The 14,965-nt window shown below is 35.9% G+C and overlaps 4 protein-coding genes across 4 annotated transcripts; 3 read left to right on the forward strand and 1 right to left on the reverse strand.

Annotated features, from left to right (window-relative positions):
• The first annotated feature begins 1,963 nt into the window (after positions 1 to 1,963).
• Positions 1,964 to 5,634, forward strand: LOC140960936 (uncharacterized). Its single transcript, XM_073419259.1, has one exon. The coding sequence runs from the start codon at positions 2,096 to 2,098 to the stop codon at positions 5,483 to 5,485; it is 3,390 nt and encodes a 1,129-aa protein (XP_073275360.1). The 5' UTR covers positions 1,964 to 2,095; the 3' UTR covers positions 5,486 to 5,634.
• A 2,359-nt stretch (positions 5,635 to 7,993) lies between these two features.
• Positions 7,994 to 9,873, reverse strand: LOC140962030 (V-type proton ATPase 16 kDa proteolipid subunit). The gene is made up of 3 exons (XM_073420873.1): positions 9,631 to 9,873; positions 9,261 to 9,546; positions 7,994 to 8,356 (listed from the first exon to the last, which is right to left on the reverse strand). Exons 1-3 carry the CDS (start codon positions 9,707 to 9,709, stop codon positions 8,224 to 8,226), a joined length of 498 nt encoding a protein of 165 aa, XP_073276974.1. The 5' UTR covers positions 9,710 to 9,873; the 3' UTR covers positions 7,994 to 8,223.
• A 1,825-nt stretch (positions 9,874 to 11,698) lies between these two features.
• Positions 11,699 to 13,346, forward strand: LOC140960715 (aldehyde oxidase GLOX-like). The gene has a single exon (XM_073418960.1). It carries the CDS (start codon positions 11,706 to 11,708, stop codon positions 13,344 to 13,346), a length of 1,641 nt encoding a protein of 546 aa, XP_073275061.1. The 5' UTR covers positions 11,699 to 11,705.
• A 640-nt stretch (positions 13,347 to 13,986) lies between these two features.
• On the forward strand, positions 13,987 to 14,694 carry LOC140961073 (uncharacterized). The gene has a single exon (XM_073419388.1). The coding sequence runs from the start codon at positions 13,987 to 13,989 to the stop codon at positions 14,692 to 14,694; it is 708 nt and encodes a 235-aa protein (XP_073275489.1).
• Positions 14,695 to 14,965: the final 271 nt, after the last annotated feature.

Raw genomic sequence — 14,965 nt, forward strand, 5'->3', positions numbered from 1 at the left:
TATATAAAATGTTATGGTGTTCACTTACCGTTTTTACCGCTGAGGTAAGACTGATTTATTGGATGTGATAAAACATATTGAAATTATACATTTAATAAATAAATATCATATCAACAATAATTCATTGTTTAATAGATGAATGAATAATATATCAAAATTATCTCACGTCATGTTATATGGAGAAACTGGTACAGGTGATTATTTATTTTATCTTATATGGTCAGGACTTACAGCTCAGATAGTTCACAAGAATCAGAATTTGAAGGTGACAACTTAAATAATCGAATATATCCTTTTTTAACCTATAATATAATGTATTTTTTTTTATATTTATTTATGATAGTTATATTCATTTTGATTTATTGGATATTTATTAAGTATTTGTATTTGGTGGTAGAAAAAATATGAAAATTAACTTCATACAATATTAAATCTAGCAAAAGTATATCTATAATTTGTCTGTGTTTCATTATTAATATAGCGTGAATTTGGGTCATTAATATAGGGGGCTAATCAATTGAAGTGAGAGAGTTATGCTTCATTAATGACACCATAAATGAGGGCTTTTATATATATAATAAGTTCTATTATGAAATTGTATAGTCCACACAAATTTATAACCCTATATATTTTTCAATCATAACATATGTGTATAGCAAGTTCATTTTTTCTAAAATAATAATAATTTTCAGATATATCATTATTGAGTAAATTACTTTTTTATCATTTAATTTACACGATTTTTATTTTGTTCAAATCATCAATCAATTCACGTTCTTAGTTAAAATATTTTTTCAATTACGGTCTTTTTTTTAATCGATTGATGACTTCACATAGAACACATCATTTTTATCGTTCCACGCCAACAATGCATAGTAACACGACATCATTTTCCGACGTCACGTCAGCACTATGATTAAAATTGGAAAATAAAAAATGTAAACTAGACCTAGAATTAGGGATGTAAACTAGCCAAACAATAACAGACTCGATCTCGGCTCGTTTAAGGCCAACATAGGCTCGAGCTTGATTCGAGCTTTTATCATAAGGCTCGAGCTCGGATCGTTGTGAAATCACCGAGCTCGTGAATAGCTCAAGATCGGATCGTTAACAGCTCGTTTAACGAATAAGACTCGAGCTCGAACATTTTTACATCCATTTAATTGGTGTGATTTTCCTTTTATATTTTTCAATCACTCTTATTTTACTATGTTAATCAATGTGGGACAATACTCGAAAACTAACAAATTATCCCAAGAAACTACACAAGCTCGATCTCGGCTCAGTAAACTTAACGAACGATTTCGAACGAGCTTTTTACCTAAAAGAGCTCCTATCAGCTTGTGAGCGACTTGGTTCATTTACATCCCTAATTATAATTATATATTGACATATAATATAAATGAAAAATGTGCGAGTTAGAAGATTTAATTTTCCCAATTATTATTCTAAATAAAATAATATTTATTTTTTAACAATCACTGTTTTAAAAAACGATAGACGGACGACTACTTACCACCTAGACGCCGCTTCTTTTTAAATTAATTTTTATAATATTCTACATTATATCTTAATATCTTTACATTATTTTTTATATATTGATTTTTGAATATCGAATCGTTGTTTGATGTATGTGATGAGAACACTGATGATAAAAAAAAATAGGATGATTTTTTATTTTATGATATTGAATCGTTGTTTAAATTAAGTTATTATCATCATTACGATTTTCTTCTTATTGGAAGCAAAATCATCTTCGCCACGTCGACTAACCCTTTTTCCAGGCAGTCTGCCGCCACTAGGCGGATTTATAGAGCAGTGTTAACAATATGGATTAAAGAGTATTCGAATTTAATAAATCATTAGTAATGAAAATCTCGTAACTCGGAATCAATCAAATAAGAAAACATTGTGTGTTGGACTAATCATGTTTAGCGACTTTCAAATTGTCACTATAAAAGAAAAAACCGACTGCACGGTCCGCGCTGTATGGCCTTCCTTGATTCCATTTCTTCTCTGCTACTGCTACAATACGCACCATTTGCGCATTCCTAGAATTTCACCTGCATATCGTCGCCATTCTTCGTTTCCTCCCATGCCAACGGCTAGTATCCTCTTCGTGGTGGTGCTCTGGGCAGCCGTAACCGATGCCGTAACATGCGCCGGCCTGGACTCCGAAATCCAGGCGTTACTTTCATTCAAACTCCATCTGCACGACCCTCGAGGCGTGATGGATGGCTGGGATGCCTCCACGCCAGCAGCGCCGTGCGACTGGAGCGGCATTCTGTGCGCCGATGCCAGGGTGCACGAGCTTCGTCTGCCACGGATGCAGCTCGGCGGCCGGCTCAGCGACCAGCTTGGCAACCTGCGCCTGCTGCGCCGGTTGAGCCTGCATTCGAACAACTTGAATGGCTCAATCCCAAGCTCACTGGCCGAGTGCTCGTTTCTACGTGTTATATATTTGCAGTACAATTCACTCACGGGAGAAATTCCCCCCGCATTTTTCTCGAATCTCAAGAATCTCCAAGTTCTTGACCTAGCTCATAATTTCATATCCGGAAAAGTATACGGGGAGCTTCAGGTGAGCTTGAAAGTTCTTGATCTCTCTTCAAACTCGTTCTCCGGCGAAATGCCAGCCAGTTTTTCGTCGACCCACCAGCTCCAGCTCATCAATTTTTCATTCAACTTTTTCTCCGGCTCGATTCCGGCAAATATCGGAGCGTTGCAGCAGTTACAGTACTTGTGGCTCGACGATAACGTACTATACGGTACTATTCCATCTGCCCTTGCGAACTGTTCTTCGCTTATCCACTTCAGCGCGGGGGATAATATGCTCTCCGGCGTTGTGCCGGCTACGTTGGGGTCACTCAGAAGTCTTCAAGTCATCTCCCTACCGAATAATCAGCTCTCCGGTATGGTTTCTTCGTCACTTTTCTGCAAAATCTCGGAAATAAATGCTACAGTCAAAATTCTTATCCTGAGTTCTAACCGGTTCACGGGAATCGACAGTAATAATGGAGGAACGTGTGTTAGTGTTCTTGAAGTTTTAGACCTTCACGAGAATCAGATAAATGGTGTGTTCCCTGATTTTTTAAACAATATTTCTACATTAAAGAGTTTAGATATTTCAGGGAATTCAATTTCTGGGATGTTACCAGATCTCATTGGGAATTTAGTCGATTTGGAGTTGTTTAGAGTGGGTAATAACTCTTTAACTGGGGGAATTCCTGAAAGTGTGACAAAATTTGTTTCCCTGAAAGTTCTCGATCTTGGGAATAATAAATTTTCGGGTTTGATTCCAGATTTTTTGGGAGGAATGAAGAGTTTGAATGCGTTGATTCTTGGTAGGAATTTGTTCACTGGTTTGGTTCCAGCGAGTCTAGGGGGTATAACTTCGTTAGAGTCGTTGGATTTGAGTGATAATAAGTTGACTGGCACTGTGCCGGTGGAGTTGATGAGACTTAGCAATCTGAGCACCCTGAATTTGAGCAACAACAAATTTTCAGATGGAGTGCTGCTGAACGTTGGGGAATTGAAGGGGTTGGAGGTTCTGAATATGAGTGGCTGTGGGTTCTCAGGAGTGATTCCTTCGAGCATTGGGAATCTTATGAGACTCAAAAGTCTTGATTTGAGTAAGCAAAATTTGTCAGGAGAGTTACCTGTTGAGCTCTTTGGATTGCCAAATTTACAAACTGTGGCTTTGGATGATAATTCCTTGTCCGGTGAAGTGCCTGAAGGGTTCAGTAGTTTGTCTAGTTTGCAGTATCTTAATCTTTCATCAAATAGTTTTCATGGTGGGGTTCCGATTACTTATGGATTTCTGGGATCATTGGTCGTTCTTTTGATGTCACACAATCGATTGAATGGTACAATTCCCGTCGAATTGAGCAATTGTTCGAGTCTTGAAGTTCTAGAGCTGAGAGAAAATGGCATAACCGGTGATATTCCCAGTGAATTTTCCATTTTATCTGATTTACAGAGGCTTGACCTGGGCCAGAACAGTTTAACTGGTGAAATCCCAGAAGGAATTTCCAACTGTTCATCTTTGCTTGCTTTATTATTGGATTCAAATCACATCTCAGGTCGCATTCCTGAAACATTGCCCAGGTTATCGAACTTAACAGAAATGGATCTCTCTTCAAATAATCTGACTGGAGTTATCCCAGCAAATCTTTCGACAATTTCTACCTTGCAGCACTTAAATTTGTCGGTTAATGATCTCGAGGGTGAGATTCCAGGGGCCTTAGCTTCTCGATTTAGTGATCCTAGCATTTATGCTATGAATGAAAATTTGTGTGGGAGGCCTTTGAAAAAGAACTGCATTAGCACGAAAAAACGAAAGAGGAGGAGATTGATTCTTTTTATAACTGTTGCTGTAGCTGGGAGCTTGATATTGCTATTCTGCTGTTGTGGGTACATTTACAGTCTCCTAAGATGGCACAAGAAGTTGCGAGCTGATTCAGCTGGAGAGAAGAAACGGAGCCCGAGTCCTGGTTCACAAGGGGCGCGAGGAAGTGGAGAGAATGGGGCTCCGAAGCTTATCATGTTCAATAACAAGATTACATATGCAGAAACTGAGGAGGCCACGAGGCAATTTGATGAGGAAAACGTGTTGAGCAGGGGTAAGTATGGGCTGTTGTTTAAAGCCACTTATGCTGATGGAATGGTTCTCGCAATTCGTCGTCTTCCCAGCACATCTATCGAAGAGAACACCTTCCGTAAAGAAGCCGAATATCTTGGAAAAGTTAAACACCGCAACTTAACAGTTCTTAGAGGCTATTATGCAGGGCCACCTCCTGATATGCGACTTCTTGTTTACGATTACATGCCAAATGGAAACTTGGGCACTCTTCTTCAAGAAGCATCACACCAAGAAGGGCATGTCTTAAACTGGCCAATGCGTCACCTTATTGCACTAGGAATTGCTCGCGGTCTAGCATTCTTGCATTCTGTCTCTATAATCCATGGTGATGTAAAGCCACAAAATGTCCTCTTTGATGCTGATTTTGAAGCCCATCTTTCTGATTTTGGGTTAGATAAAGTAACGATACCAACTCCAGCTGAAGCCTCCACATCTACCACACCAGTGGGTACAATCGGTTATGTGGCACCAGAAGCCACCCTAACAGGGGAACCGAGTAAAGAAGCGGATGTATATAGTTTCGGGATCGTGGTGTTGGAAATTCTAACTGGGAAAAAACCGGTTATGTTCACTCAAGATGAGGATATTGTTAAATGGGTGAAGAGGCAGTTACAAAGGGGCCAAGTTTCAGAGCTTCTCGAGCCAGGTTTGCTCGAGCTCGACCCCGAGTCATCTGAATGGGAAGAGTTCTTGCTAGGGGTTAAAGTTGGACTGCTTTGCACAATGCCTGACCCTATGGAGAGGCCTTCTATGACTGACGTAGTTTTCATGCTCGAAGGTTGTCGGTTAGGTCAAGAACTTCCTTCCTCGGCTGATCCCACGACGCTTCCTTCACCCAACTGAAAATCGATGTTCTGTTAGAATTCAATCATTTATGTAGTCATGTGTCTATTCTTTGCATGCATGGATGATTAAGATCGCATTGAAATTTGTCTGAGATTCAATCTCTTGTGTAAAAAACTCTTGCATGCTTTCATCAAACGGAAATTCATTACTTTTTCGTTAATATATTAACCAATTCAATGTTTCAAGTAACAAAAGATATATCTTATCGCACCTAACATAAATTTAGCTTGCTCAAATTTATAAAATTCAGTGTTTATAAATATATTCCCACGACAACAATACCCTCGGCCACAAGAATTTTATATCACAGAAATGCCCTTATATTCATGCAACGTACGAAAAATTGCACCAGAATAAATTATTTAATATAATCTAAACATAGAAAAAAGGACATGAAACTAAAACGGCACCTGGCGTATCATCGCATCTTTCGATGTATAAACAGAATTTGAGAAAAATAGCCGTTGGTTTGGTCAGTGTCTCCAAACGTAAAATATGCAGACAGACTTTATCAGAAAAGGGTAAGTCTACATCTGATTGGTCGAGTTTTGAGTAATTTTATTATTTTTTTGGAGGGGTCCAAACACAACCCACGTCTAAATTATCAGTTTGACCAGTCACGTGGGGCACAATCTTGTCGTTTTGGGCAGATATGTGGCAGGACATCTGGGAGTTGTTTGGCCAGTTGTCATATATATTAGGCTTTCTCCTTTCTTTATGTAATCATATAAAAAAAAAGAACATCGGATACACGTGTGGATATTTCCATTACTTTTTAAATCATAAGTTAGTGAAACAATTTAATCGTAAGTGGAATGGGATTGAAGAACTCACGAGTCACGCCCTTCCACATTTAACAATTAAATGAAGTCTCAAAATTTTAAAGTTTTGTGATATCAATGCAGTTCAAAATTTCAAAATATACCGCAGTTCAAACATTATCTTCAGCAATAATAGTTCTTTAACAGCCATCCTCTCGATTATTGCACCGCTTCGCCATTTAATAGATACTTGGTTGTTCCAACATATGAATTATTGTTATCAACACTGAATTGTACTCGTTAAATTTTTATAAAACGAGCAATTGAAAATCTCAAGCATATATATTAATCTTTCTCTGATATTATGTTAAAACCATTAATAGATCAAATATTGAAACTCATTCAAGAACTTTTAAAAAATCACATAATATAATCATTAAAGTAATAGTTTTTATATTCTGACAATCACCACCATTTTAAATCAATCGATCGTGGGGTTGTTTCATCATTCATGTGCTCTTTTTCATTCCAACTACCAAACACTCCTCCAACACAACAACAATAAATGAAAATAGAAATTAATTATAAAAAAGACGAATTGTACTGCAGTTGCTACACATAAAGTGCGTAGTGTTGAGAGATGTGAATTGAGTAAATGATGAAAGATGGAGACAGAAGAGTACTTTGTTGAAAGTGATTCATCACTGTCGTGTCAAACGGCCTTTTACAGAAGGCGAAAATTTATATATTTGTTAAATACGGTGAAAATAATTTTTGAAACTTTTTATTGTGTTAATTTCTAAGTGTTTTATATATGAGATATATATCATTATATCTATATTATTATATAAAAAATCTGTCAATTAGATTATACCATTTTTGTTTTTAAAATTGTCCTTAAATCAAAATTTTTTAATATTGTTGTCGTAACTTATAAATTATTTTCAGTATTACTCTTTCAAATGCACCATGTTTTTTTCACTAATTTCCATCGGTTATTATTAAATTAAACATAAAATTAAGTATTTAAAAATATTATATAAATTACTATTATAATGTATACATAATTTACTAGTAGAAGATAAATCACAATGACGTGGAAGAATTCATATAGCGATCTCATTTTGGTGTGAAATGTTTGTATGTTATTGTTGTTGTATTCTTTGGGGAGGAATGGTTGAATGTAATTTTAGTTACTGATATGGCCGAAAGGATATCAACGGATAATATTTTATATTTATGTATATATTATTTTCGATAATTAAGAGATATAAAACTTTTAATAATTAGTAAGATGATTAAAAAAAACTTATTAACCTATATCAAATAAATAATTGTATCCAAATTCAACATTTACTTATTAGTTAAATTTTAAACTAATTTTTATAAAATTTTAATTAATTTATTTAACATAAAATTTACAATGAAAAAAGATATAAAATAAATAAATATGTGAGAATAGTTAAATGATGAGGGTGCGGAAACGACAAATATGAATTTGAAATCAGACATTTTAAAAATTTAACGTTTGTTTGGTCTTTGTTTTTCCTGCATATGTTAGAAGGTCAATTTTCAACCCAAAAAGAAAAATGTCGTAATTCAAAATGGATGTTTGATCAGAGTCATTTTTCAAACTATAAATGGACATGGATAAAGCCATATATCTATCTTTTTTCCGGATAAATAAATCCAACTCCAACGATAATAGAATGACCAAACTCGTCTCTTTTTGTCTTAAAAAAAAAAAAAAAGAAAGATAAATCACCTTAAGAACATCAGGAAATTTATTCAGGGAAAATCAAACTTCCCATGTAAAATCTACTTCCATAACATATCAACCACTCAATTATTTTGGTATAAATGAACCTAAAAACATTGCCACGGCCAAAATCACCAGCGTAACCAAGGAAAAACAGATTTTGATTCTCACTTGAGAGCGAGAAATTGTCACATCTGTAGAGCAATAATACTCTCTTACTCTGCTCGAGATTGACCAGCACGAGAAGAAAGAATGATGCCAACAATGAGCCCGTAAAGAGCCAGGGCTTCAGCGAAAATAAGGATAAGAATCATCCCAACAAACAGCTTTGGTTGCTGAGCGTTGGCCCTATCAGGGAATAATATGAAAGTTAATGAATATCGTTGCATCTCATAAAGATAAAAAGACATTCAAAAGGAATAAAGCCAATCACTGAATAATGCCAAAGATAAATCGAGACATAAATTATCACTCTTTGCAACGGAAACCACATCTTCGGATTAAATGATAATGAAATACAAGAGCACTGGACTCAAGTTGACTCTTTGACTCAGAAAGAGATAAATCCTTGCATTATCTCAACCAAAATAGAACAGTTCAGCATTAACTCAAAACAAGGCCGAGAATGCTTTTGCCTTACCCATGCTCACTAAGAAATAAAATAACCCATCTGATTAAATGTCAAAGATAATTTTACACAAACATAAGACAATTCAAGAAGGCTTTCGAGAAAATATTTAGGTGAATTGACAAATGGAAGGCATCTGATAACCCGACAATTAAGCACGACGACTTCTTACTTAGTCTGTCAAACATCTAGTTTTCACTCAACTCTCACGAAGAACTTGTATTGGTAGAATCACAAGAACACCATAAATAAAAATAAACAGTTAGAAGAGCAATTCTCAGTGGTGAAATAACATTCTTGTTGCCACATAAACTAAAAGACAAAGGAATTAACAATTAAAATGATAAACAACTAATGAAAAACCCAATTTTTCCTGTTTAGCATATTGACAAGTCACAGAGTTCACCCTGTAAGAAAATCCAAACGAGTGTACAACCAACAAGATCATAGCAAAACGTCCCAACAAAAAGAATATATTAAGTTCGGAAAAATCAAGCCCACTAACTGTATGCTAATTGACATCAAAATTTAACAGGTAACTTCATTCACAATGCTTAATCATCCATATCTAATACCAATAACAGAAAATTGGAAGCCACGACAAGTTAAGACAAAGAATCGCACCTGACACCAGCATCTCCGACAATTCCAATGGCCATACCAGCAGCCAGGCCAGCAAGACCACAAGAGAGTCCAGAAGAAAGGTGCGCATATCCATCAAACAAGTAGTAAGACTTGGCCTTAGGGTTAATACCAGTACTGATAATCACAGCGATAATCAAACCGTAAATACCCAAAACACCAGCCATAACCACCGGAACAATAGACTTCATCACCAACTCCGGTCGCATCACCCCCATAGATGCCACACCGACACCGCTCTTCGCCGTTCCGTACGCCGCTCCCATACCTACAAAGAAATAATAGAAATACAAAACACAAATATCTCAGATCCGTAAAAAAAAAGCGCGATGGATGACGAAGAAAAGCTTACAGGAGAAGACTAGAGCGGCGGCGGCGCCAAGGAAACCGAAGAAAGGCGCTGTTTCATCGCCGCTGAATGTCGACGACATCTTTTGATCAACAATTTGGATTGGCTTCTGCTGAGATCGGATCTGAAGATGCTTGCTTTCAAAGAATGTTTGCTTTCAAAGAGGATTCGCGAATTGGTGAGCTGGAGAGAGGAACAGGATGCCCCAATGAAGTCGAAAGCTTTTCTGTGGTGGAGCGAGATTCTAACTTAAATTTACTGTTTTACCCCTTGGGGTTGAGTTGCGTTTTTATTTGTAAAGGGGCTGTTTTGAGTTTTACCTATCAGCACGTACTTTTTAAATACTAATACATTCACCTATATTTTTTTTAATTCATTTCTTTTATATTTAACTAAATAATAAAATATAATTATAAAAAATAAAAAAAACTACATAACAATTTTGATATATTAATAAAAAAATAAATAAATAAAATATATATATAATCAGGTATTGAACCTGATAAAAAACAAAGAATCTATCCGCTAAGCTATTAATAACTTGCATCGAAGTTTTAACACTTTGTTAATATATATAATTATTAAAACAGATCATGACACCGAAAATTAGTTATTCTAAATGTCTCAGACTTAATAATATAATTAGCTACTTTGCACACGCGGTACTCGTGTACAAAATTTTCTATAATTATCGAGAGACTAAAATGAAATATGACAAATTATTGAGAGATTAAAGTGTTATTTGGAATATTGTAATTAAAAAAATAAAAACGAAAGTGTGTTGACAAAAACAAAAACAAAAACAAAAATAAAAACAAAAACAAAAATATAATATTGGTATAATAAAAGAGCAAAATTGAAAGAAACCAAGATACCATTTTTTTCTCTATTGTAAATATTCTTAATAATAATAATAGATAATAAATATAGATGATAATAATAATATAATATAAATATACTAAGATGGTTTCACGGAATTTTGTATATGAGATGAGACTTTTGATCCAAAAAAAATATTTTAGTTCGTCCCTACACATGATAATAAATTATATATTATTAAGAATAATAATAATTTGAAATATATATAAATCTAACAAAATGATATTTAACTTTAATTAGTTAACGATTCAAAGTCAAACCTAAAATGAAACAATGATATAAAAACCCAATGTCACGTCCTTTGCACAAACTCGTATATGTATTAACATAAATTTTTTTTTTTAGAAAATTTATCCCTAACATTATAATATAAATTATCTCATCAAGAAATTTTTAAAAAGTAAAGAATAAAATATTTATTAACCAAATTTAATTTTCATACAGTTATTTTTGAAAATAAAACTAACTATTAAAATTTAATTTATTGTGAATTTAGACATTATGGATAAATTAATTATTGCGCTTAAATATAAAAATGCATTCCGACGGCTAAAAATTTTCAACTTTTTGACGGGCTTTGTTTATGTAGTCGTGCAAGCATAATGGACAGACATGTCGCGAGATAANACTTGTAAAATATCCAATCTTAATTCTAAAATAACGATGAGAATATTAATTAATAAATAATATTCGAAATAATTATATTGGAAATGAAAGCAATGAGAGGGTGTGAGCTATCATATCCAATTAATAAGTCGAGGAACAACGTCTCTACCTTGAATGTGAGAGGCCTAATTTGTTAAAGGAAACACGAAACATACAGCACTAAATATTTTTAAAGTATTTGTCCAAACAAAACTTGGATATTTAAAAGTAAGTGAGCAACATACATACAATTATTTAAGACTTATTAATTCAAAATAAATGCGGTGTATAATTTTATATAAACAAATTAAAATTCAAGGGATTTTTTTATTTAACTATTTAATTTAAATATATTAAACATATCAATTATTTTGATACATGTGAATATTATTTATATGCAAAAAATCTGTAATATTGATATTATTGAAATTTTAAAGATATTTTGTTTAAAGATCCACCTCTATTTTCATAAATTGCAAGTCTATTTAGAGCTCCATTCAATCTTCCACGACCCACGTTTCTCCCACACCGCAAACGATACAAAACCTATAGCCATGAAAGCTCCCCCATTCAATCTTCCCTTCCTTCTCCAACACATTCTGTTCCCACTTCTACTGCTTCAATTCCACCGGAATACTCTCACACTCGCCGCCGGCAAATGGGACCTCCTCCTTCCCAATATCGGCTTATCCGCCATGCACATGCAACTGCTCAACACAGATCGAGTCGTCATTTTCGACACCACGAACTTTGGAGCATCAAATATCTCACTCCCAAACGGAAACTGCCGCAATAATTCAAAGAACCTCACCCTCAAGAGAGACTGCACCGCACATTCCGTTGAATACGACGTCGCTTCCAATGCCGTCCGCCCCCTAACTCTCATCACTGACCCCTTCTGCTCCTCCGGCGCCGTCACGTCTGATGGGACCCTTGTTCAGATGGGTGGATTCAATGACGGTGATCACAACGTTAGAATGTACAAACCATGCAGAGGTAGTAATTCTTGTGATTGGCAAGAGATCAACGGTGCCCTTATACAGAGAAGATGGTATTCGACCAGCCACATTCTGCCGGATGGTCGGCTGATTATAGTTGGTGGGAGGCGGCAGTTCAGTTACGAATTTTTCCCGAAAAGATCCGGAGCTGATAAAGCTTACAGCTTGCCATTTCTGGTGCAGACGAATGTCCCAGTCCTCGAGAACAATCTATATCCGTTTGTTTTTCTCAATAGCGATGGCAACTTATTCATTTTTGCGAATAATCGAGCTATCTTGTTCGATTATGTCAAAAGGGCAGTGGTGAAAAATTACCCGCGAATCCCAGGTGGGGACCCAAGGAATTATCCTAGTTCAGGTTCTGCAGTTTTACTTCCATTGAAGAACAGTACTGGAGCCGAAGTGTTGGTGTGTGGAGGTGCACCAAGAGGAGCAAATGGTACTTTTATCGGAGCTTTGAATACGTGTGGACGGATCCGAATAAACGATCCGAATCCAAGCTGGATGATGGAGACCATGCCAATGGGTCGTGTGATGGGGGATATGTTGTTGTTACCAACCGGCGATGTGTTGATCATAAACGGAGCGGGCTCGGGTACTGCCGGGTGGGGATCCGCTCGGAACCCGGTTCTATCACCGGTAATATACCGACCAAACAATCGAGTCGGGTCAAGATTTGAGGTGCATAACCCGAGTTCCAGGCCTCGAATGTACCACTCAACAGCAATACTCGGTCGTGATGGTAGGGTTCTGGTCGGTGGCAACAATCCCCATGTTTACTACGATTTTAAAACCAAACTTTTTCCCACGGATTTAAGCATAGAAGCGTTTTCTCCTCCATATTTAGATCCCAAGTTTGCAAAATTGCGCCCCACAATAGTTTCACCACCTTCACAAGCTAAAATCCGGTACAGAAAAACGATCAATGTCAGGTTCACGATCCCTTCGGGTCGGTTAAATGTATCTTCTGTCATGGTGACAATGGTGGCACCATCATTTGTTACACATACATTTTCAATGAATCAAAGACTTCTGGTTCTTAGTGGAGTAGGAAGCGTAACAGCTGTTGCAAGATCGACATATCAGATTCCGGTCGTCGCACCCGGTTCAGGCAATCTTGCACCATCGGGATACTATCTCTTGTTTGTGTGTCATCAGGGCATCCCTAGTGTGGGTATTTGGGTCCGAATCAGCTGAAAATATTTCACATTCTTTTCGCATAGAATCAATTTGTTCATCAAATTATGTTGCAAATTTGCAGAGAATAAGGCTTCCCTAATTCCCTTGCTCAATTCTTTTTTTATCTTATTATTTTCATTTTTACAAGCAAAGCCGATCATTGTGATGAATACATAGTTGTTGAGTGTAATAAATTGGTCTNTATATATAGTCCAGCTGTTACAAACACGGCTTCCATTTCTTTTGAAAAATTTAAAAACAAATATAAAATTTCACTGCTACATATATCCAAATATATTATTTATCCTCGTTACACAAGCTAATGTTCCTAATTAATTAAATAAAAACTTATATTTTTGGTTTTGTAACTTGCATGTTTATTTTATCGTTCAATTCAAGGTCTTAGTCTATTAAATCTCAATTATATTACTTTTTTATCGACATGTTGATATGACATCAGACATGTCAGCATCATCCGCAATAATTTCCACTTATTCTGACGACATTTCATCATTTTCAAACATTGCGTAAGTGCTGCGATTAAAAAAATATACAATTTAGTAAACTAATAATTATTAAACCATGCTGGAAATATTCTGGGTTTTGGCTATTTTTGAAAGGAGTTCGGTTTTTGGATGTGTTTGATATTTTCATTGGGATGAAGGAGAAACTGGGTAAACTGGAATTTGCATTGTTTGCTATGCGTACTTATGCTGTTTGGAGCGAGAGACTCAAGATTGTACACAAGCAAAAAAGCACTATGAAGGTTCTTAATGTTGATTGGAGTGAGGCTTCACTGCATGAATTCCAGTCTGCTCAAAGCTCACATTTGAAAACCACATGTCCGCCTACTACACCCCCTTCACCTTGCTCTTGGATAGCCCCTCCTTTCAATCAGCTTTGTCTTGATGTGGACGCAGCGTATAAGGAAACCTTTAATCAATTTGCGATTGACGGGGTGGTAAGAGATCACGAAGGCAGGATGATATTATCGTTTGGTATGACGATTTTTAAGCCTCAGTCGGTGGCCCTCGCCGAACTCGGAGCGGTTGCTGCTGGGATAAGGGTGGTGCAAGAGCATAATATTCTCATTAATCACATTAACTCGGATTCTCTTCTAGCGGTGCAAGCAATCATGTGTCCAGAGGAAGATCTGAGTTATGTTGGATCTTGTGCGGAGGATATTAGACGACTTCTTGAGCAAAATGGCATTCGACATCTCTTTCATGTTAGGCGATCTGCCAATACGGTTGCACATGCTCTAGCTTCCTTTGCTATTTTTTCTCCCGATCCTTTTGTTTGGAAGAATGGGAGTTTTCCTTATTGGTTAGTAAAACTTGTAAATCCAGACTTTGCCCTCTCTTAATAAATTTGCAAGTTTTCCTCAAAAAAAAAACATAAATTTACCAATGACATGGCAATTTAGTGAACCAAGACTATATTAAAAAATTCATTCACCACGTCATCATTTAATTTCGATTATTCTCAGTTTAGTTATATCTTTTTATTTTCTTCATTCTACAATTTATGACGACTCCTGTAGTTGTATATTTTTAACGTATATTTGCTTCAAATCAAAAAGTTATTTTACATGGATCGATTCTTTTAAATCTTTCAAATCACAAAGAGATCGTATT

This window comes from Primulina huaijiensis, chromosome 16, assembly GCF_012295235.1.
Source record: "Primulina huaijiensis isolate GDHJ02 chromosome 16, ASM1229523v2, whole genome shotgun sequence".
Classification (NCBI taxonomy): Eukaryota; Viridiplantae; Streptophyta; class Magnoliopsida; order Lamiales; family Gesneriaceae; genus Primulina; species Primulina huaijiensis.